Genomic DNA, 22905 nt, shown 5'->3' on the forward strand with positions numbered 1-22905 from the left:
GTATGACCCGCCGGCAAAGGGGACCCTTTGCAAACCACCCCTGGTCGCCCCACGGCCGAAGTCCTCGCCCACCCCTGCTAACGCCTCTCTCCTCTTTGCGGGCAGGTGGGCACTGCTAGGTACATGGCCCCGGAGGTCCTGGAGTCCAGGGTGAACCTGGAAGACCTGGAGTCTTTCAAGCAGATGGACGTCTACTCCATGGCCCTCGTTTTGTGGGAAATGGCCTCCAGATGCGAAGTGGTAGGAGGTAGGAGCATCGCGCCAGGGTTGCCGCGCGCCTTTTTGCTCCCTCCCTCCCCCTACGGGGACGTGGCTTGCTCCCACGTCCCCGCCGATGGCACGGGACCTGATTTGGGGCGGCTCGGGTCTCTGCAGGGCTGCTACGAGCTGGCGTAGCAGATCCTCCCCCATGGCTGCCTGCCCTGGGTGCCACGGCTCAAGGGGGCCGGCTCGGTGGCCGAGGAGCAGGCCAGGACCCTACGGGGTCATTTGGTCCAGCCTCCGCTCAAAGCCAGCCAGCTGCCAAGTCACATCCCAGTCAGTGCCGGCAACACAAAGCAAACCAAGCAGGAAGAGCCAAAGCTGCCTCCCCCTCCCCGGCCACAAGCGCTTTTTTTTCAGACAACACCAGCGAGTTTATGTTGCAACAGGGACTCGCAAACTCCAGCCTCTGACAGAGCCACGTCCCCCCTCACTTCCCGGAGCCACATCCTGGCATCTGAAATTGTGTGTAGCAAAACATTTAATTAACTGCCCTGCTGTTAGCCCCTGCTGCCTGCTCCCCTCTCTTCCCTTTTTAGCTCTCTCCGGTTCCTTCCCTGTCCCACCTACTTGCAATACAAGCCCACGGAGCTGCAAGAAGCTCCAACCCTCAGCAAGAAAGCTGCCCCAATTGCCCTGCATGCCTCACGCTCAGTGGTGGGACACCCTTGCCTGGCTTGGATGCCCCATGCATCCTTTGCTTCCGAGCCAGCGTCCCTGGCCATCCCTCCCCACTTGTATTTCACCTGCATTCGCATCCGGGCTGGCAGAAACCCAGGTGGCCTCGCACCTCTGCCGCAGGGCGTTTCTCCTTGGCCTCCCACGACGTGGGGTTGCTCTTCTGGAAGGGCCATTTCTCCTCTAACCCGATCCGTGCCAGGCAGCAGGAATCTGGATGCTGGTACCGTAGTCACCTCTCCCATCTTTCACCAGCGCAACACATTTTACCTGCTCAAAATAAGCCTCACCCAAAGACAGACCAAGTCCTTTGTAGTGCATCTCTTGGGTTCAGGAAGGTGGTCAGGTGGTTCCTCGGTCCTGTCTCTGAAAAAAACCTCTATGGGAAAAGCCAGCACTACATTTCTATGTTCAAATTCTAAATTGTTTCCAGATCCGTTTATTTTTTGCAGACTGATATAAACAAATGTATTCTCATCCAGTAGACCACACCAAAGCAAAGAAGTGAATGCATTAAAAACAACCTGTAATGCAGCTGTCGCTCCCTTGCAGAGGTAAAGAATTACGAGCTGCCTTTTGGGTCAAAAGTCCAGGAGCAGCCCTGCGTGGACACCATGAGGGACATCGTGCTGCATGGCAGAGGGCGACCCGAGATCCCAAGCAGCTGGCTGGTGCATCAGGTAAGCTGGGAGTAGCTGGTTCAGAAAAGAGCAACCCACATCGTCCTACCTCACTAAAACAGCCTGAAAAATGATTAAAGCTGTAATCAAAGCAAAAGTGGGCAGAACTCCTGGGCCCTACTTCCAGCTCCATTTTGGCTGGCTGAAGCCACGTAAGCCCCACTAGACCCATTTCCCTGGTGTATAAAAGCCACCAGCCAGGGGTACAGCAAAATTTACTGATCAATAGCCATGATCAGGAAGCATTCCGAATGTCAAGTGACGGTATTCAGTTATCTTGAGGATAACAGCAGAATGGAGCACTTCAGTGGAGGCTCTTCTCATGAAACAGTAAATAATTTGAGGCCACCCCACTTCTCCTCTAACCACCATATCCAGAAAGCTCTAGCTCAGAAGACACGCAGCCCCTCGCACACAGCCATCTCACAGCAGGGACAGAGGGGAGGAAGGCACATCCAGCCTCCTGCCTGCTTGGTTGTGGAGATTTCAAGCTCAAAATTACCTCTAACATGAGAGGTCATGGCTTGGCATGCAAGAAGAAAGACTTCCGCTTCTACAAGGAAATGCAAAACAGGAAGCATCTCCCTCGAGTGAAACAACCAGGAAACACACGTGAAGCTGAGAGCAGGGAACCTGCTAGGTTCAAGTCTTGTCAAGGGGAAGCCTTTCACCAGCCTTCAGCTCAGAAGGTCTGAAAGCAAAGCATTTCAGCACAGAAAGCATAACCCAGTGCTCTAGAATAGAAACACTTTGGCAGTTACGAGATGTGCTCTGTTAAAACCACCCACAAGCACACCCAGACCAACCAGCTCCAGAAACATAGCTCCCTCCTGGCCCTGACAGAGTCCTCTCTCCCCCAGGTCCAGTACTTTCTTCCACGCATTGAGGATGCAAGGGGCAACAGGCACACCGACCGTGATTTTCAATCTTGCCTGACTTTGGTACTTCTTAAATTTCACGTGTCTTGTGGAAAAACACCATCCGTTGAAAAACAACTCGGTTCATCTACAAAACAAGCTGAAACATTGAGCCTGCTGGCTCACAGTGCCTTGCAGTGTACAGTGCATCATCTTGCAGTATCCCCCCATAAAACACACCACTACTGCTTCCACTCTGCCTGGATGGCACATCAAGCCAGGCTTTTCAAAAGGAAAGATACAGTTTCATGATCTTAGGAGGCCATGCGTTCCCTAGAGTATCTCCTCTCAAAACCATGTTTGTCCAAAAACTCGCAACTGACCTGACCGACCAAAGCTGCAAACAGCATCAAATGAATCTGTGGTTTCTGCTGGACCACGAGTGAATTTATCAGTTGGCAAGTCCATTGCTGAAGTTCACTCAGCCCTTTTCCTTAATGAAGGCAAGTACAGGAACTTCAATCAGCACTGCTACACATTTGAAGCCTTTGAGTATTCATATCGGACATTCACCTCCCAGAGTCTCTGATAAACTTTGAAACCATAAGAAAAATATAGAGGCTTGGGTTGTCAAAAATCATGCTCTGACAGAGCCTGACCATAACTGCGCTGTTTGCTGAGCTGAAGAAGGGCTGACTGCAATTGCCTCCGAGAAATAACGTTGCCGGAGTTGGGTTGGTCCAGCGCGTAAACAGAGCAAGGCTTGTAAGGTAGTAACTTTTATTAGACCACCTGATGTTCACTGGGGAAGAGGAACAGAAAAGCCACGTTGTGTTCCTGAAAGTTTGCCTCTGACTAATCTTAGCTGATCTAATAAACATCTCCTTACAAGCCTGGCTTTACATGATTTTCCGGGCATTTTGCAACCGATTTCCCAGGATGAGGCATAGGGCAGCACCATCTGCTGGGAAGCAGCAGAAAGCCACCGGTTTGTGCCACTCCTGGGGTCAACAGCTTCCAGCTGGAGGAAGCATCGGGTGACACCAGGAAAGGGTGACAGATTGCTCACCTGAATGGGAAGCACCCACAGATGTTCCCACCAATGCAAGTAAGTTTGATGCAGAGCTCCAAATGCTACTTCCACGTTTCAACCATCAGGATCGCTCTTAGTCAAGCGAGGACCTACAATGTTAACCATGGTTTAAGATTTCCAGCAAACACAAGCATTAATTTCCCTGACAAAGCTGAGTCACCCAGCATGCTGCCCATCTGCAGCTCCAGGGCAACAGTTTGCAAGGCTGCACAATAAAGCCAACTGAAGAAATTTACCCCCAAAGTTTCCCAGATAACTTACAAACGCCTTAAGCCCATGCTTCTAGCTCACTTCACACCCCACAACATTTAAAAGGAAAAAAATTTTTAAAAAGGGGTTATTTCGGCCAGGTGAATTCCTGGATCTGGTTCATGAAGCAGCTGAACAGACTGTTGTACTGGCACAACCAAAGGACTGGTGCAGGACAGGAAGGAGCAGTGGGAGCTTAAGTCAATATTGCCACTAAAAATATACTTGTAAAACTCAGCATCCTTCAGAAATCTGAGATATCAAATATAAAACCCAAACTAAGTCCAGTTTGTGAGCGTAACAAGATGTTCCAGTTGTACCACTCAAAAGAGCATCATCGCTACTTACACGGCAAACTGCAAATAAATGTCATGATTTCAGGGCAAAATAAGCACAGAAAATCTAATGACTAAACCATATGACAGTGCCATGTTCTGTTTGAGAAAAGGCTTATTTTTAAAAGCTTCAGCTAAGCTAGCTCGTTTTTGCATGTTAATCAATTATCCTCAAATCCTTTCAACTAAGCTAATAAATGAGTGACGTAAGAGGCACTGAAACACACCATCTGTCAGTTTTACCGCACAATCCTGTTCTCTCTAATCTGTGTCCATTATGGAAGGTTTAGTATGATGACCCTTAGCAGAGAGCCATGAGTTCAGAGTAAGGTGCAGAAGGACAGATGACACTGACAGTACATCTGTGCAGGACTTGCATTTTCTTCTTGTGTCCATGAGACTTTTGGGTTCTCTTAATTGCAAATTGAGAAATACACAAAAACCACTGAAAAACATGAAGCTTTATTTAGAATAATGATTTTTCCACTGTGTTGCAACCTTGGTTGACAATGATGTGAAAAGCAATAGCACATGATAGGAATTATATAGGCAAAGGAAGGTTCAGCATAGCTTCTGGTGCTAGCTGTGTTACTAGCTTAGGAGTGGGAAAAATACCAGCTGAATACTGCCATTTTGTTCCTAAGCCCAAAATATTGGGACTCTCTTCAGAGCACTACACAATCAGAAAAAAATATATTAGTGGGAGACATAACCATTGTAACTGAGAGGAACTGAATGTGTCTGGAGCACACTGAGAAGAACCCAATCCCACCTAAGCCAAGACACTATTTTGTGGTGAGAAAATAAAGTTCAGCTGCATGCTGCAATGAATATTTGGCCCAGCACACCGTTTCAGGAAGCTGCTAAAAGAAGAAGTCAGATTTAAGAAGTTTCATTCCAAACTTGCCTTAACCCCCCCGCCCCCCGCCTCCTCCATCCAGGGCACAGGCTTGAAACCCAGAGACCTGGGCTCAGCTGCCAGCCTGCAGGTCACCATCTACACCTCTCCTGTCCCTCCTGATTTTAGGATGCTTCGATCTGAACAGGCAAGGCTGAGACAGGAGATGGAGGGCCTATTTCCTTCCGGCCCCTATTTAAGTCCCACAGTCAACACAAACCAACTTCCAGGGAGGATTTCCAGGGAGCGTGGAAAACACTTGGGACCAGATCCCAGGTGAGCCAAGGCTGCTGCTCTAACACAAGCAGTACCAGTAAGAGTGCAAGCATTGGCGCTTGCCACAACTTACCAAGGCTGTTTCCTCCTGTGCTTAAGCTTGGCCAAAAAAAGCATTTCTGCAGGAAGCTGTCAAAAGTATGGTAAAACACTGTGATTGCATTAGATGAGCTTCTAGCTTCTCTTCCTCCTGCCTTCGGATCTTAATTCCAGCTCTTCTGACTGCAGGGAATGCGTTTTCTGTGTGACACCATCACAGAGTGCTGGGACCACGACCCCGAGGCTCGCCTCACTGCTCACTGCGTGGCCGAGCGCTTCAACCTGATGGCACAGATGGATTGTGACGACATCCTCAACAACAACACGGACAACGAGGCCAGCAAAACAGCTTCTCCAGGCAGGGAGCACCAGGACAGTGACGGGAGCAGAAATATGCAGTGACACAGCAGGCAAAAAGCCTCATCACAAGAAATGAGAGGATAAGTGAGAAGCATTTAGCTCATGGGAAAAAACCTCGCTCCGTTTTTCAAAATGGAACTAAGATCTAGTACATAACTTATTTATAAGGTCTGTTTCCTCCCACAGATACAATGAACTGTGGAATCAATACTTTGGTTAAAGTGCAACTTTATATATGAACTGATTTTGTACTTACTTTAAATATATAATGATGCAAAGTATTCCTTTTATTATTTTTTAAAATAATAATGTTTAATCTTTTAATAATAAGCACCTGAATTCCATGTCTATCTTTTTAAGTCCTTACATATTGCCATCATGAGTTTCTCTTCTAACTGCTTATTCTGTACAGATCAAGACAATTTTCAGCTTTCCTTTTCTAATGGCCTCCACACACACACAAAAAAATCTGTTGTAACAGCAGAAAAACATCTTGAGATGTAACACGCCCTCAGTAGAAGAAATGCTGGCACCCAAGAAAATTACTCCTAGATCAGACAGTCCTTAATACAGTGTAAAGGCACCCGATACTCCAGTTTGCAAAAGCCTGACTTGCTGCAACTCCAACACACCTTTTTTTCACTGGGGAACTCCCGGGTGTACCTGATAGTTCAGGTGGGTGCATGAAGCCTCTTCGATAGAAAAAAAAAAGTCACCAGTGTAGACACTGCTGTTTCACTCTAAGAAGTCTCCATATAGGATATCTAGACAACTCTTTCCCCATATCAGTCCAGTTTCCAGCCACCTCTAGCCAACAGATCTGTGCCACAGTAATAGTGTCAACACAAATGTGTTGGCTAATTCTTCTTGCAACTCCTTTACACCCCTCTGCTGTGTTACTCAACCTGAAGAAACATGATCAGACAGAACTGGGACCTTTACTCCTGTAACCACCAGACCAAGCCAGGCTGCCTCTGTAGTGGAAAGGCAATTAAGGAAAGGTAAGTCATACCTTGCTCTGAACCCTGGCCCTGTGCAGATCTTAATCCCTCCACCCTTGGGAGCAAAAGGTAATAAAAACCTTAGCTGCTACTAAGAAGCCCTGCAAGCACATACCTGACACTCACCTAGACAGAGGTATCTTTCAGGACAGCATCGGAGAGGAACACTTTGCTTGCCAGCATGCAGCTGCATGGATCAACCCCTACCAAGAGAGGGGAAGGGAGAAAACCGTACAACAGCCACAAGCTTTCTATAGCCAAGGCTCCCCAATGTGGAGCAGGGAAGCAGATCTGCAGGGCTGTTTTGGTTTTCTAATGCACAGCTATGGCAGCACCAGCCCATATAAAAAGCTCTTCTTCTCTCGCTGTTATTTCCACCTCTTTGGACCGTTCCACAGCTTCTAAATTAAAAGCCTAGAACAAAATTGTCTGTAAACCCTTCAAAGAAGCATGGAAGGGGAATGAATTAGGTTGCATCAAATCTAAATAATAAAAACTTACTTCAGCTACCATGTGTAAGTCTCCACCTGCAACGGTGACCATACCTTTCATTCTCACCAATCCCCCACCTGGCTGCTACCTCCTCTCATCTTATGATTTTTCAAGCACACACCCTTACCACTGACCTAACTTCAGTCTCATTTCTTTAATATGTTAACCACTGCTCTACTGTATGTATGCCCAAGAGAAACAGAGAGTACGGGGCAGCTTTTCTGACATGGAGATAAGAAACTACGGGAACACACCAAACTCCCCCCCCCAGGCTGTCCGATCTTTCCTTCCTGTAATATTCAGTGCAGAATTTCCCCTACCAAGTTTTGCACTAAGTTGTTTGGATACAACACAGATGAGTATGTTTACTTGTTTGTCCAAGTTCACTTCAAGAGGCTTTAAAAGACACTCTGACCTGTTCTTCCCACAGGTGACTGGGACAGAGGGGGATCAGCCCGTGCAAACTAGACATTGAAGGCTGCATCGCCAATTTTGATGGCTGAAATCCAAATTCTCCTCGGGAGACAGAGACTTAATCCTAGGCTTAACAGTTTATACTGTAAATATGCTGAAAAACCTCAATCTGTTCTCCTCCCCATGCCTAAAATCTTGAACACTGATTTACATATTGCATTTTTTTCCATGAAAACCAAGTCCAGAATCAAGCTTTCAGGATTATACACCTGAATGCCTGCGTTAAATAGGAAAGACTTGTCACACTCTTCGTTTTCCATAGCAGCAGGGTATGCAGCAGCTCTGAAGAGAGCCACTTATTTAAGCTCCAAGATCTGTTTATAACTCAGGGAGCCTAAAACCACTGAGATCAGTAAGGATTTTGCTCTTCACTTCAGTGGAGCCCAATCAAGCCAAAAAGACAGATGGGAACATAAGCCGAAATCCTACATTTTGCCACGCTCGCCATTGAACACACTGTGGTTCTAGCAAATATCTACACAGGGAGCAGCAGTGACCTTCGGTCTAGAAGGTACAAGATGGAAACAACAGCAGTTACGCAAGAGAATCAAATCTGGTCAGAGTTGAAAATACATCCATTAGTCTGTAGGGTGCTTGCAACTCTCAGAAGAATCACATAAACATCTTACAATTTAAGCTGGATATTCAGTGGCTAGATTTTTTTTTTTTTTTAAAACTGTTTTAAATTATGTCCTTTGTTTCTAGAACTACTTAGAAATTTGCATGGTAACTAAATCCACATCAGGAAGCCATTCCAGTTCTTGTGATCACCTGGGCAAAGGAAGGCTTCACCTTTTTTTTTTTTTTTTTCCTAGCAGCACCCCCATGTTAAAAGAAATCGTTTCATGTATTTTAAAAGACTAATTCTTCAGCATTGGGTCTATTTTTACACAACAAAATTAGTAACAGCTTTCTTAGTGTGAAACCACAAGCATACCAGATGAGGGTGGAAGAGAAATAACTTGACTAATAATATTATATAAGGAACACAAATGGGTTTATGGTCAACATGGGAGCTTTTCAGTCTGTTTTACAGCCACCACCTTAACAAATTCCCAAATCAAAATTTTAAGCAGAGCTCAGTGACTGAGTCATAAATCTATATTTTAATAAGGCCAAGTTTGATCCCTGGAGTATGCTCCGCTGATAAAAGTTTGTTTTCTGCTCTGATCACTGCGATATTAAAAGCTGGACCTTGCACCACAGCCCTTGCTGTTTGTTTAAAGTAAATCTGCCATGTGACACAGATAAAACAACTATGAAACATATACAGTGTTGTCAATTTATTTTCTATCCCTCTGCCACCCCGTGTTTGGTGCAGGTACCAATGAACCATGGAAGTTCACGCGTTGCCGCCATGATTCCTACCCCAAATCCTGAACTGGCCAAGGAGCACACCCCAAATGTGCCACAGACCCAGAAACAAGGAGGAACTAATCCCACTGTTTTCATTTTTATTTTTATTCCTGGTTAAACATGAAAATGCCCAATGGATATCCAAAACTAACACAACAGGATGGTTGTATAGAATATCACAAACAAGACAGCAGGGCCTCAAACATTCTTCTGCTGGACAATATAGTTACTACTCAAGTGCACAGTGCCAAAATATCCCACTTTAAGGGCCAAGGAAAGCCCAGACAGACAGGTCTCCAGCATAAAAGATAACAACCACCTACTCTTCCTGGTCACCTGATCTCTGGGAAAGCAGTCAGAACAAATGAATCATTTTGCAGTTTTATTATCCCCACCCCTGCTTCTCACAAATGGACTATGACTCGCATTGAGATCTCAGTGCATTTCACAGCAAAAAAAAAAAAATGTACAAGAGGATCAACATAGTTGTGCATAAACCCAACTCTTTTTTTGCACAATTTACAGTTTGTGTGAAAGTTAACATGGTTATTTAAACCTTCTGATGCATTCTTACACTTGTATCTTCTCCATTGAAAACATCTTACCAGATGACACAGTTGTGAGTTCTCATGGTGCTGGATCAGGTGCAGCCATTGCCATGGCTGGGAAGTGGCAGATAATGTTATATACACTGACTGGAAGACTACATCAGAAGAAAAAACAGATTAAGGCACCACTGTTGGAAAAATTAAGGTAGCTTGTAGTTACAACAATAACGAAAGCCATAATAAGTACTATTCTTAATTGCCAGCAATTCTTAGACTTCGATAAAATAGTTATAAAAAAAAAAACACAAAGGATGTTTGTACCTGAATACAGTTTCCTGATATCTGATTGTGTTTCAAATCAATACCCAGTCCTCAGCATAATCAGCCTTTTTGTTTTTTTAAGGTAAGATGAAGAACCAGGACCTACGGTCCATGTATTCACAGGTCACATTTCACTGCTTTGTTCTGAGTAACACCACAGGAGAAAAACCAAAACAATCCAAAGGACAGTTTATAACACTGATACTTCACCTCTGAGATGATTAGATGGGCAGAGAAATTTAAATACAAAATTGTACGTTTTCTGTTCATTTTGAAAGCCTTAGTCCTCAGGAAGGGAAGGCGGAGGAGGAAAAAAAGGCCAAACCTCATTACATTATAACATGAGAAAAATCAAAGTCACTCAAAGAGATTTAATAAAATTAGGAGTCGAAAAGTGTTCAAATTACTTCTCCAATTCAAGTCAATTATTTCAAGTATATTAAAACGTTTCAGAGGAAAAATTTCTCCATGGTTACAATTCTAATTGCTTTTATAAATCCATAAAAAAGAAAGGTAGTCTCTACATATATCCCATATTCCTCCGATGCATGCACGTGTTCTTTCTGAAGAAAAAAGTCGTCACGATCCAGTTGTTTCTTAACACTGATTTCAGGCACATCTTCCGAACACCCCTCCAGTTTTCACCAAAAAGGTTAATCACTGGGCATAAAAGCAGCAATTTTTTGTTGCTGTTGTCTACATGGGTACTGAGCAGGTTTCAGTTATTAAAGAGCTTGATGCAAATTCTGAAAAAATTTCCCATGTCACTCCAAAATTCAACAGTTCCTTCTTCTCTTAGGCAGCTTTTGCAATCAGATCTACTTCGAAGAATCTTACGCAATTCAGATAAAATCTCTTGGATCATACAAAAAACAAGTTGGTTGAATGTACCTGGCAAGTTTGTCTCTACAACTTGGATTTTTTTTTTTTAAATCTTTTTTTGTTTTTTTAATAGCTTTAAAGTGCCCTAGTATATTTATTTCTTTATGCTCATTTAAACTTTCACAATTACATAAAAAGGGGACACTCAGTGTGATTACTGTGTTTTGAGAGACAGAGGAAAAGGAGAGGAAAATCAGAAAACTCATCTTAAAGCAGCTTTTCTAGTTAGTGTCCGTTTGCTGAGTTTGCACAGTGGAGACTGTTTTCCAGAGGGGTTTATGATAAACCCAGCCATCTCCCTGCAATTTAAAGAGAAAATATGGTTATAATAAAGACACTGCCCCAGGAGAATTCCCTTCACAAAACTATTAGACTGATAGCTGTGAAAACCAGAAGGACATAGCTTACACCTTTAACTTCCACAGATTAAGACACCGAGGTCAACACTGCAGGCTTCTGAGACTACTTCAGAACATGTACAGACTCTTGCTGAGCCACAGCATGCTCTGGGAATCGACTGCACTTGTAATTAACCCAGACAGAAAGCCACTCTTCTCAACTCCATGATCCAGATTACTTTCAAAAGCCAAACAAGCCAGCAGAGAGGCAGCTATCCAGGATTATCAACTCTAACACAGCCCAGCTGCTTACCCAGAAATGAAGCAGCTCAGGATTGTGTTTAAACTTTTTCTGAATAGATCTGTATCTTGGATTAGCAACAGAATTTCTCATCTTCTAAATCTAGATACTAACAATACAAATATCTGAACTAATCTTACTAATGTAGCTTTAGAGAACAAAAAAACCCTTATCGGAGCTAACAGATAGTCCTGAACTTTAAAAAACAAAACAAAACTGGAAGAAAGCCAAGAAAAAACACTTTTTAGCTATGTTTTAAACCCTTGCTAGATCACAGATAGAGGAAGAAGAAGAAAGGGGAGTTACATTACTGCAGTTTAATAGATAAAGCTTTCACTACAGGGAGAATCTAAACTACTACAGCATAACTTTTAGTTTAGTCCTCCCCTCCTGCAAGGGGGTCAGCAAAGCTCTCTACACAAGCAGGGTCTCATCATCTGGATCACACAGAAAGCCTATTTTGAAGTTATCGTACCAGCATTCCCCAGTCTTCCTAGGCAGGCTGCAGTCCACCTTGTTAAAAGTCTTACTATATTATTATTATTACTACCATTATTGAAATACAGGTTAAGCCACTGAACAAATAAACTCCATCCAAAACGTAACATACAAGAACAAAAAAAGTTCTAAGCTGAGAATTAACTCGTGTTCCTTCTTGCTAACAGTAATATCTTGGGTTCATACACACACGACATAAGCAAAATTAGTACTACTGGTTTTTTTTCTTAGGGTATTTACTGTTACAGTCTACTTACATGTGTACATGTAAAGCTGTTTTCCACGTGCCACGAGGAAGTGCCTGGTAAAAGAAACCAGACCACAAAACAGGCAAACATTTTGTTGCGAGGGAATCGCAAAATCAAAGTGTTTGGGAAGTGAAGGGTGAAGTCAGACCTTTACATGTTTGGGAGTGCTTATGCCACCTTACTCCTATGGATCCCATGGAGCTAAACTATAAGATCTAAGGCCAAGTACCCTATTCTGACAGGACATGGACCCATATGTGCACCTGCTTTCATTGTAGCTCTGCCTCTGCCTTCACGAACAGCTATCTGCTTGGGAACTTACATCTTTAAGGAAGTATTTAGTATGCCAAGGTGTTTCTGTTTCAGCACGAAGCCTCTCTTCATTCCTCTGCTGTTCTTCAAGGGCTCGCTTGTGCTCCGTAGCCTTATCGATGTCTCCATCCCGCAGAGACTCTGTTACATGCTGCCACAGCCTCCTACAAAACAAATTGTTAACTTTACTTTTCCAAAGTTTTCTCAGCCTGCCACCTTGAACTACAGGATCACCACATGCAGTTCTTTCAGAACAGGACCATTCCCTCCACTTATACATGACAGACCAACCCAGGTCAGAGCAGGATGGTGCAGCCCAGGTGGAAGGGCTCACGGCCAAGTCTTATAGCTACGCTAGCAATTAGAAGCAGATAGGAATGGCTCTGAGGTTTTGGCTGTGATAATCTAATGTCTGTATACCTTTAAAATTGCTGTGGAAGTGTTATTCAACAAGCAGTTTCTTGTGAGGACCTCCCTTGTCAGGAGCTGCCCCACTGTGTAGCTGATGGTTAAAAACAAAACAAATAAGGAGGCTCTGTTGTAGCAGGTACTTTATGAACCCCTAAGACAGCTCTGTCCATGGATAAAAGAGACGAGATAAACAAACATGTGCCTGTACTTTTTTTTTTTTTGCACTTTTTATTATGCATTTGTGTTTTGTTTTTAAAAAAAAAAAAAATTCAGATCACTGCTGCTAAGTACTATCCACAAGTAATATCTACATTTGCAGGTTTTCCTAAGGCATTCGTTAGACTGCTTAGGACAAAAAGGGTCAGACAACAGTAAACACATACTCTACCTAGATTCAAATGGTCCTTGTTTCTCAAGGGGACGGACTCGTTTTCTTGTCACAGACAGCTTTGTCAAGTCCACATATTTCGTCTCCCCATTGCTGTAGGTGAACTCAAGTACACTGTTCCACTCTCCTTGCACTCTGCAGACCACTGTGTTTGTCATGTTCTGTTTCACTTCACCTGTGACTCTAGGAAAGCAATTAATTTTTAAAAGGCCATGGCTGAAGACACCTGAGGAGTGTTCCTTGCATAATCACTCAACTTAATTCTGAATGAGTTTGCAAACTTGTCACGCTGTCTTGAGAAATGTTAGTTACTTGAATTGCATTTGCATGGAGAATTTCAAAGAGCAAAGCGACTTTCACTCGTTGCTCTAGTTCTCTTCATGTTACCCAGGAAACTCCATTTTTGGCTTCAGCTTAAACTTGTTTCAAACCTTTTAACAGAACTAAAGATGGAAAAGAAACTAACACAGGCTGGTTCACGTGTAACAAGCAGTTGATGTTTCCACTTGAAACATCACATCAGATACATAGTTCAGACTTAAAAAATAAAAATTAAACTTTCTAGCAAGCATGTATCTCACTACCTGCTGGAACTTTATCTCACATCTTTTTACATCTCAATGTTCTTGATATGTAGGTGGTCTCATTTTTATGTTGCTCACATTAGCAGCAGACACACAAAGGCAGAAAGCAAGGTGGGAAACTAGGAATCAGGAGAACTGCTTTTCTTTCCTGCCTCTTCCACAGAAACCTCTGCCAATAACAAGATAGTAAAAATGTCTAATACACAATATTTCATTCAAAGTGTTGCACAGATGCTCCAGCATCACCATAATTGCACACACTGATGCATATTTTTCTTCTCGACATCAAGACCTGCCCAAAGACCTCCCGACACTCACTTCATCCTGAATCAAGGAGTGGAAGCTTACTGAGCATTGCTAGGCAAGCAAATTACCACCCTCAAACAGAACTTTTCTCCTAGAAAGAAGAAACAAAAGGGTCTGCACACTATGCAAACAAGACTTGAGACATTCTCACTTGTAAGGTGCTGCAGGATTCACAAAGGACACTATCTCCAGCTCCAATTAAACCGCAATTACCTGTACACAAGCTCTCTACAACACACCACTCTCCAGCTCCCCTTCCCACGGTTCATCAGCACTCACACAAAGTACCCGTTACATCTCCTTTCACACTTACATTACGTGCAGCTAACAATAGCTAAGTTGCACACCACTGGTTTGCTCTTATTTCCTTTGAACAACTGCATACAGAAGAGCAGAAAACAGCAGTTCTGTGCTCCCACCTTGCCCACGCTGGCTGCGTGGTGTCACACTCAGAGGCAGAAGGGAGCGCAGGACACGTAGATGCCGATTCCCGTCTTCCACATGCACTGGTCACTTCCAGCTGTGTCTGCATCTACCTGTCCCCCCCGTCCCCCCCCAGCCTGGCATCAAAACAGAGAAATTGATTTCTCAGGCAACGAAACAAGTATCACAGGCCAGACCTTCCAGCACAGAGATACTGGATGCCAGTCACGTCAGAGCTGTGGGGAATGCCCGGGGCAAGTGGGGAAAGCTCACAGCCAGCTCAGAGCAGGAGGCAGCAGCCAGGGCTTCTGCCACATCTTGCACATGCGGGAGGCAGCTGGAGCCACATCACAGTCCAGCAGCTGAAACCTAATTTAACTTCATTAGAAAGATCTTCCAAAAAACCGGACTGATAAGTATGTGCTGCTCATGCACGGTTTTCCATTACAAAAATTTAAGATTCATTCAAGAAAACAGGCCAGAGTTGAAACAATATGAGCAATAAAAGCATGTTTACATTAAACTATTACACTTTTTTGTGCGTGTGTGGAAGTTAACAAGCACTAACAGTTTCTGAAAACAACTGAAAGAGTAGGCGACAAGCAAGCAGCCTTCACTTTGTGCTGCTTTTTCATCCTATGACTTCCACACCTCACTGAAGCTATTACACATGGTGGAGTCCCTGTCCTCCTCCCAAGAGATCTCTGAACAGACTGAATCCAGAGGATGCCAGAGACCAGCCCATACGGACTTTGCAGTTACATCTTCACAACTTCAAGAGCTTAATTTTTCCAAGCGCTGTGTGTTTACAACACAATACTGACATCCAGTATTTTAATATCAACCACAAAATTACTGTCTCTGCTCAGCTTAAAGTAAACAAAGTTATACCACTCACTACTAAGGTGCAGCATCCAGCTGCTACATTAAACTCTCATTGCAACCTATATTTCTTCAAGCTGCATTACTCTGTGACACACAACCATTCCCAGCACCGCAGATCATAATACCTGCCTGAACTAATATTAGTGATAAAAATCTGCTAGCACTTATTTGTAAGCTTGGCATGATTGATATATGCCTAGCTGTTCGTTATCATCATCCTCTATTTCATCAAGCCAAAGAGGTACAGGACCAAGGAGCCAATATCCAGCTGAGGTCTAACAACAAGGGTCACTCTACAAAAAAAATCTGTAACATTGCCATAGCAACTCACTTGCGCTCTGCGTAACCATGACAACACTGCTGCTTCCCCATCAAGAGATTCTTTTGGCAATGTCCAATCATCACCATGTCAAATTTTCAGTAGTTACAGTACCTTGAACAGATCTGTCTTTAAAAATCCTCTACATCTGTGACTAATTTCAGAGAGACAAATAACAAAACAGTTTCCAAAATTAAATCATTGAAGTAAAATTGCATCCTATCGCTTATTTTTTATGGCATAACAGGAGCTATAGCAAGGTGGAAGACACATTGTAAGCAATGGAAAAAAAATCCCAAGTGATGCATCACTTTAAAATTGTCACAAGTGAAACAGAGCTACATGTAAGCTTCAGTTCTCCAGGTGCCATTGGGAAAGGGGAGCTATGCTTGCAAGTTAAATTCAAAGCATGTATGGGAATTTATGGAGCAAAGCATCTCCTCAAGATGGAGGTTTTGGTGGGGTTTTTTTGTTTTCCTTTAAGCAATAAACACAGCCTTACTCTATTGTTTCAGGTACAGCGATTTAGAGAAGACTGCTGATTTTTTGCAACCTGAGAGCAACCCACGTTTAAGAAGTTCTGATGTTCTAGGCTGTTACGTATTTCATTATGTGCTGGGTTTAGCTGGGATAGAGTTAATTTTCTTCATAGTAGCTAGCATGGGGCCATGTTTTGGATTTGTGCTGGAAACAGTGTTGATAATTCAGGGATGTTTTAGCTATTGCTGAGCAGTGCTTACCCAGAGCCAAGGCCTTTTCTGCTTCTCACCCCACCCCACCAGCGAGGAGGCTGGGGGGCCACAAGAAGCTGGGAGGGGACACAGCCGGGACAGCTGACCCCAACTGACCCAAGGGATGTTCCAGACCATACGACCTCACGCTCAGCACATAAAACTGGGGGAAGGAGGAAGGGAGGACATTCGGAGTGATGGCATTTTGTCTTCCCAAGTCACCGTTAGGTGTGATGGAGCCCTGCTTTCCTGGAGATGGCTGAACACCTGCCTGCCCATAGGAAGTGCTGAATTAATTCCTTGTTTTGCTTTGTTTGTGTGCGCGGCTGTTGCTTTGCGTATTAAACTGTCTGTATCTCAACCCACGAGCTTTCTCACTTTTACTCTTCTGATTCTCTCCCCCATCCCACCAGGGGGGAGTGAGTGAGCAGCTGTGTGGGGATTAGTTGCTGGCTGGGGTTAAACCACAACACATTATTATCTCTAACACATTTAATCTAAGACAGGTTTAAACAAGCACTGTCCAGTAAACGGCTGAGTGTAAAATGGTCTGAAATCAGATATTCTTTGTGTGACTACTATTTAATTTTCTCCTTCCTCAATTAACTGTCTCTCAATTAGCACAAGGCTAATCTGCCGCAGTCTTGCTACAAAATGTCTAAAGACATCAATGTTAGTGAGTTTCAAAAGCTTTTGCACCAAGTGTGCAGACACTTCCTACGATCTGCTAGATCCCTGGATCATCTTTCTTTTACCTGTTAGTTTTTGAACAAGCATACACATGAAGAATTACCGCTACAAGAATTACCATTTTTGTCTTTAAAAAAGGTATTTTTACCTAGAGATTTTCTGTAAGTTGCTTAAACTTGATAGTCTTATGTTTCTTATACAGAAATCCTAAGACCAATAAGTAACAGAAGACTATTTACTAATGAACCCTGCAGTGCAACTACAATGCATGTTGCAAACAACATGCAATGGGAATAAAAGCCAGGAGCTCTGTTCTCCCTGTGGTTTGAACACAGAGTCAGAAAAACATGGAATTTCCTTACTGTTTTTAAATGTAACCTGACTTTTCCTTGAGGATCACATGAGATGCAGTTGTTTAGCTGATACTGTTTAAGAGCACAGTAATACCTCAAGTGTTTATAAATAGGGAAAACTACATTTTCTCAGACTACCAAATGAGTATTATTCAGCACACAGAACAGGGAAGTTACACAGCTACTGCAATTCTAGAGCACAGACTACGTGACAAAATAGACAAAAAAAAAAAAGTGTTCTCACCGATGCAATTTTCCACCATAGAAGGGCTTGGTGTGAAAGTTAATACTTGCAGAATACCCAGTCTTCGCACAGTTAATATTGACTTTTCCTCCCAGTTCTACCCAGGGAACAGTTAAAATTGACCGAGCGTACGCACAGGGCAGAGAGAATGTGTATTCTTCCCCGTGTTCCAAGAGACTTAAGAGACCTGTGTGAAGAAGTACAAGAATTCTTAAATCAGCACCATTTTAGAAAAGACCAAACAAGTTATTGAAACAGATAGCCAATACTATATCTGACTACTTTTCCTCACAGCCTCTCACACCAAAAAGGAAAAAAACAAAACAAAACAAAACCCCCCAAAAAACCCCAAACAAAAAAAAAAAAACCACAAAAGTGACATTTATTACAGATTCTAGATACAAACATTTTCCTGAAAGTACTAACCTGAGTAACATGTATTTATGTTTCTTTTGGGAAAACATATTTATCCTAATAATACTGCTCCATAAAGTACAATATTGTGCTGTGCAACATCCTTTTCAGTAGTATGTAAAAGGGCTGGTCACACTCTCATTGACAGTTGTGCAGCATGGCAATGCAAGAATTATGCTGACAATAGGAAGTAATGAATGAATACCCTGAACTGCAGATCCTGAGGAAGGCTAATACTCCTGTTCCGTTTTCCCTCCCTGTAATACCCTATATGAAGGCAGGTAGCAGAGACAATTCGTCGTACTGCATCTCTCTGCCAAGATAAACTCAACTCTTCCTGACAGTAGCTTTTGCAATAAATGTCAAGAATCTCGTAAAAACCTACAATTTTTTCTTTGGGTTTTAAGATGTGTGGGTTTGACTCCTATGAAGAAAAAAAACCAAACCACAAGATCTACCTCTTGCCGTTACAAGAACATAGCATGACAACTGACTGCTGCCTGCATCAACCAATGCCTCTGCAGCACATTATCACTGTGCATCTCACCTAAGTACGAAAAACATGAGAAATTCTGAAAAGTTATGACATGCTTTGAGAAATGCCTTAGAAGAGATATTAACTTCAGAAATTACCTGGTATAGCCAAAGCATTGAGACATGCCTTCCACATCCCCTGCCACGCTCATTCCCTTCTCCAGTACATAGTTTACATGCAAGTGCCTGGAATCCCCAGTTACTGCGTAATATACACAGGGGACACAGAATGGGAGAGGCTGGCTCATCTCTTGCAGTGAATACTAGTACTAAAGGGAAATTACAGTTTAAGGGCAGTCACCCTTCTCTGTCCCTAAAGGATCCAATTTCTCCACTTAAAGAAAATTAAAACTTGCATAGTAAAATACATTAAGTGCCATACCTGCAAATACAAGCATACTTCTATTTAATAAATGTCTGATGCAAATCAATTTGTCCGATGCTTTGGAAACTTTCATAAATATCAGTTTACAGCACAGTAACTGCCCTTTGGTTTAAAAGTAAAAATTTTATTTCCAAATATAATCCTGATTTTTGGCAAAGCATAAACCTATCTAGATTTTTCCCCCATATGAAAACTTGCTGTGTATAATGAGGACTTGTATCTTCTGTACTTTGTGAACAGTAAAAATAAAGTAAGAAATTGCTGAATGATTGTATGTTAAGGCTTGCAGATCACAGAGATTAGAGGAAAACCAGAAGTACGTGGAAAAAAAAAAATCTGAAAACCCACTGACATGTTCTGTAAGCAGATTTTTTTTTTTTTTCAAATCTTCCAAATAAAACTGCTGAGCAGCATTCATCTGTATTTCTGCCAGAGGAGTATAACATCAACTTTCCTATCAAACTAGTAATATTTTAACAACCTTCTAAAATGAATAAAGGACGGAAGTAACACTTACCCTCACCAATCATTGTCACTCCTATTGACATTCCTAAGAATTTACTTTTTGTCCAGACGTGGGCATTGACACACATCTTTCTCTCTACACATTCAGCATAAAACCCTGAGACAGGAGGATGGTGGGACACTTGCTCGGCTACAAATTTTACTGTATAGTAGTCCAGCTCTGTTTGGCCTTCCCTATCTTTAGACAGAGTTACTTGCTCTGAGGAAGAGTGAGCAGAGAAGTTACTGCCAGCATCAGTGGCTACATCGCTCTTCGGCATCCTCCAGGAGCAGTGAAATGTTTCCCCAATGATTGGATTGTACGGTTTCTTTGCAATAGCTCCTTTGCGACCTTCGTGAAATGAAGTGAGATAATACTCAACAAAGCGGATCATCCTCTCCTCAGGGGTAGTGCCATTTGTGATTGCAATGAAGAGATCTGGGTGGGACATGAAGTCTGCATACATCTCCAACAATGATCGTTTCTCTAAAATAAAAGTGGGAAGAACCACCTGAAATAAAAGAAGACCCAGAAAGCTCTATTAAGTAAAACAAAAAGACAGGCATTTTTACAAGGGAAGTTTCTCAGGTGGAGGATTCTGTCCTGTTTTGGACACACTTTCAGACTGAACTTTCTTGTGCCTCTTCTAAGATGTGAGCAAAATACAGTGATCAGAGGTCCCAGAAAAACAATTTACAAGGAGAAAAAAGCCCAATAAGTACTATTAGGACTAAAGAGGTTGAAAGAGACTGAGCATCCCTCAAAAAACATGAAAGAGCTGCAAAGAGATAACATGTCCCACATGTCTGTGGAGGAGAAAACAAGCAGGAAGGAGCTCAAACTATAGCAAGGAAGATTCAGAGCCGAGGTTATGAAAGGTTTCATCTAATGGAGAGAAAAGCAGGGAAGCTATGCCAGTGCTCTTGAGAGCCTGCAGAGTGTCTCTCACCACAGCAACTAGGACAAGCATCCATGAGAAATAACATAGTTGATCCTGTACCTCTGAGCAGAAGACCTTATACTTTCCCAGTTACATTCACCACTATAAAAAACAGCAGTCCTGCCCTTTGCTGGGCCAAGAGCAATACTGTAGGTAAGAGACTGTGGGTATCATCAGTCTTTTCCTTCCCTGTAGTGGCAACTAACCTCATGTAACTAACTGCTGTAAAGAGCAACACGGGGTATCTCAACCATGAGATCAAGATAGTCCATTTAAATTAGCTGCATTCAAAGAGGTAGAGCACAGACATAAGACTCTTAATAGATATACAAGTTAAGCGGAATACACTTGCCATGTTGTTGCAACACCAACCTGGAATATTAAAGTTGCTTTTCATTTCAGTACCCCGATATTTAAGTTAAGTGTGATTCTAACAATTTCATTACCCGTTTTGAAGTCAGGCTCATTACATTTCAATGCTTTGCCTGCTCTGAACTAAAGACAATTCTACACACATAGCCAAAAGTCACAACTGGGAGACAAACTTGACAATTTTTTTTCAACTAAGAGAAAAAGATAGACCAAATCCCATCTTCAATGTAAGTGAAAAAATGACTTAATAAATTCCTGATTAAGCAGTGGGGGTTTAAGTTTGGCCCACAGGCAGCAGGGCCTGTTCATATCACCTTTTTTTTTTTTTCCTGAATTGTGAAAAGTAAGCTCCACAATACAAGTGTTTCTAGTGGTCAAGTAGCTAGTGCTCAAAAAACATAGCTTGAAAAAAAAAATACTTACAATCCATAATTCCAAGAAAGAGAGTGCTTTCCTCATTCCATGTAAAATCCATTTTTTTCTTTAAAAGTGTCTAGTGCTTGTGGTAAGAAGTCTTTACAGGAGTGAATTGAACATAAGCTGGTAGCAGCCTGATTTTCCCAGATTTGCTGCCCAAGTTGTCTAGTAGCAACTGAGTGTTAATTTTTCAAAGCTGCTTGCTTTTGAGATCTGCACTAAAGTGTCAAACCCGATTCTCTCCAGTATAACTTTGTTCCTGCTTGCTATAGCTGTGAGCAAACACAGAAATAAGAGTAGGACAGAATGGTGTAAACAGACATCTGAGGATAGATAATGGGAAACCAAAAGAAAACTTCTTTTCAGAAGCAGCATGAATACAGGTGTAGGGTTATGCAAGTTGCATGTAGAAGCATTATCAGAAAGCTACAGAAAACAACATGGGAAGAGTAAGGTGCAAACACAGGAAAGAAAACAGGCCATTACAGGAAAGCCAACAAAAACATAGTAGAAAACACAAAGAGAATGTAATAGAAAAGATATGGCCAGTTGCATTAAAGAAAATCCACTACCTCAGCACGCTTCACTTAAAACCTGCCTCAAACTGGGACATCGTATCTTGGGACCTGAAGTTCCTACAGGCGACAATTTCATATTAAACTCAATATTGTTCAATACAGGAGTTGAGTTTAAAATGGCACTTCACTTTTACTGCAGCCAGTCTTCACGCTTCAGTTACTTACTCTTGTTAAGTCCATGCCAAGTTTCAGCTGAGACAAGAGATGCAAGATAACACTGCGCTGTTCTTCCACCGCTCCTAGATCATCTTCTTTATCATCACAGATATCCTCCAGCTCCTCATCTGGATTTATTTCTTCAGGTTCCTGGGATAATATCCATAAACATCAGCTCAAAGATGTGACTGGCCAGACAACATCCAAAAAGGACTTCATATTGTATTTAACTGTCCATGTATGAAAAAAAGACTAAACAAACCCCTGCAGAGAGCTACACAATCGAATCTACCCCAAGATAAACAACAGCTGAAGAATTTAAAGGGACATTAAGATAACTCAGTGCAGATTTCATCTAGCAGATTCAGGCTAAGATTTTGCACCATCTCTCACACACAAAAAAAAAAAAAGCTTAAAAGCAAGTATGACCTGTTTTCCTGTAAGTTTTGTGAGCTAACAGAATGGCAGGCATCTAACACATACAGAAAAGTCGCAAAGCAAAAGCTAGCAGAGTGTCCAACCACCTCACTAACACCCCTTCACCTCCACACTACTTCAGGCTTTCCAGTGTTGCCATCATTACTCCAAAGGCTGCAGCAAATGGTACTTTCTAGTCACTTGCTTACTGTCATGCCCAATGAAAAGCCATTAACATATCTCCAGGCCAGTCTTCACAAGCATTATGAATGTTGCTGCTAGTGCCAATATATAACAGTAAAGGAAAAAGGAAAAGTAACTTGGAGTAGTTTTATAAAAACAACAAAAAACCCCAC

General features: G+C 42.5%; 2 protein-coding genes across 2 annotated transcripts in view; one reads left to right on the top strand and one right to left on the bottom strand.

Moving 5' to 3' along the window:
- The window catches only part of LOC128143742 (TGF-beta receptor type-2-like), a 35045-nt gene extending 27816 nt beyond the window's left edge, over nt 1-7229 (top strand). Inside the window, exons 5-7 of the mRNA XM_052791360.1 lie at nt 106-247; nt 1492-1619; nt 5556-7229. Of these exons, the coding sequence (XP_052647320.1) occupies nt 106-247; nt 1492-1619; nt 5556-5768 (483 nt within the window). The 3' untranslated portion in view covers nt 5769-7229. The remainder of the gene's footprint in view (nt 1-105; nt 248-1491; nt 1620-5555) is intronic.
- A 1906-nt stretch (nt 7230-9135) lies between these two features.
- The window catches only part of OSBPL11 (oxysterol binding protein like 11), a 45521-nt gene continuing 31751 nt past the window's right edge, over nt 9136-22905 (bottom strand). The window contains exons 8-13 of the mRNA XM_052791359.1: nt 22142-22282; nt 19682-20180; nt 17832-18018; nt 13297-13479; nt 12508-12661; nt 9136-11099 (exon numbers count right to left, since the gene is read on the bottom strand). Coding sequence (XP_052647319.1) covers nt 11022-11099; nt 12508-12661; nt 13297-13479; nt 17832-18018; nt 19682-20180; nt 22142-22282 — 1242 coding nt within the window. The 3' untranslated portion in view covers nt 9136-11021. The remainder of the gene's footprint in view (nt 11100-12507; nt 12662-13296; nt 13480-17831; nt 18019-19681; nt 20181-22141; nt 22283-22905) is intronic.

Source organism: Harpia harpyja, chromosome 7 (assembly GCF_026419915.1).
Source record: "Harpia harpyja isolate bHarHar1 chromosome 7, bHarHar1 primary haplotype, whole genome shotgun sequence".
In the NCBI taxonomy this organism is placed as follows: Eukaryota; Metazoa; Chordata; class Aves; order Accipitriformes; family Accipitridae; genus Harpia; species Harpia harpyja.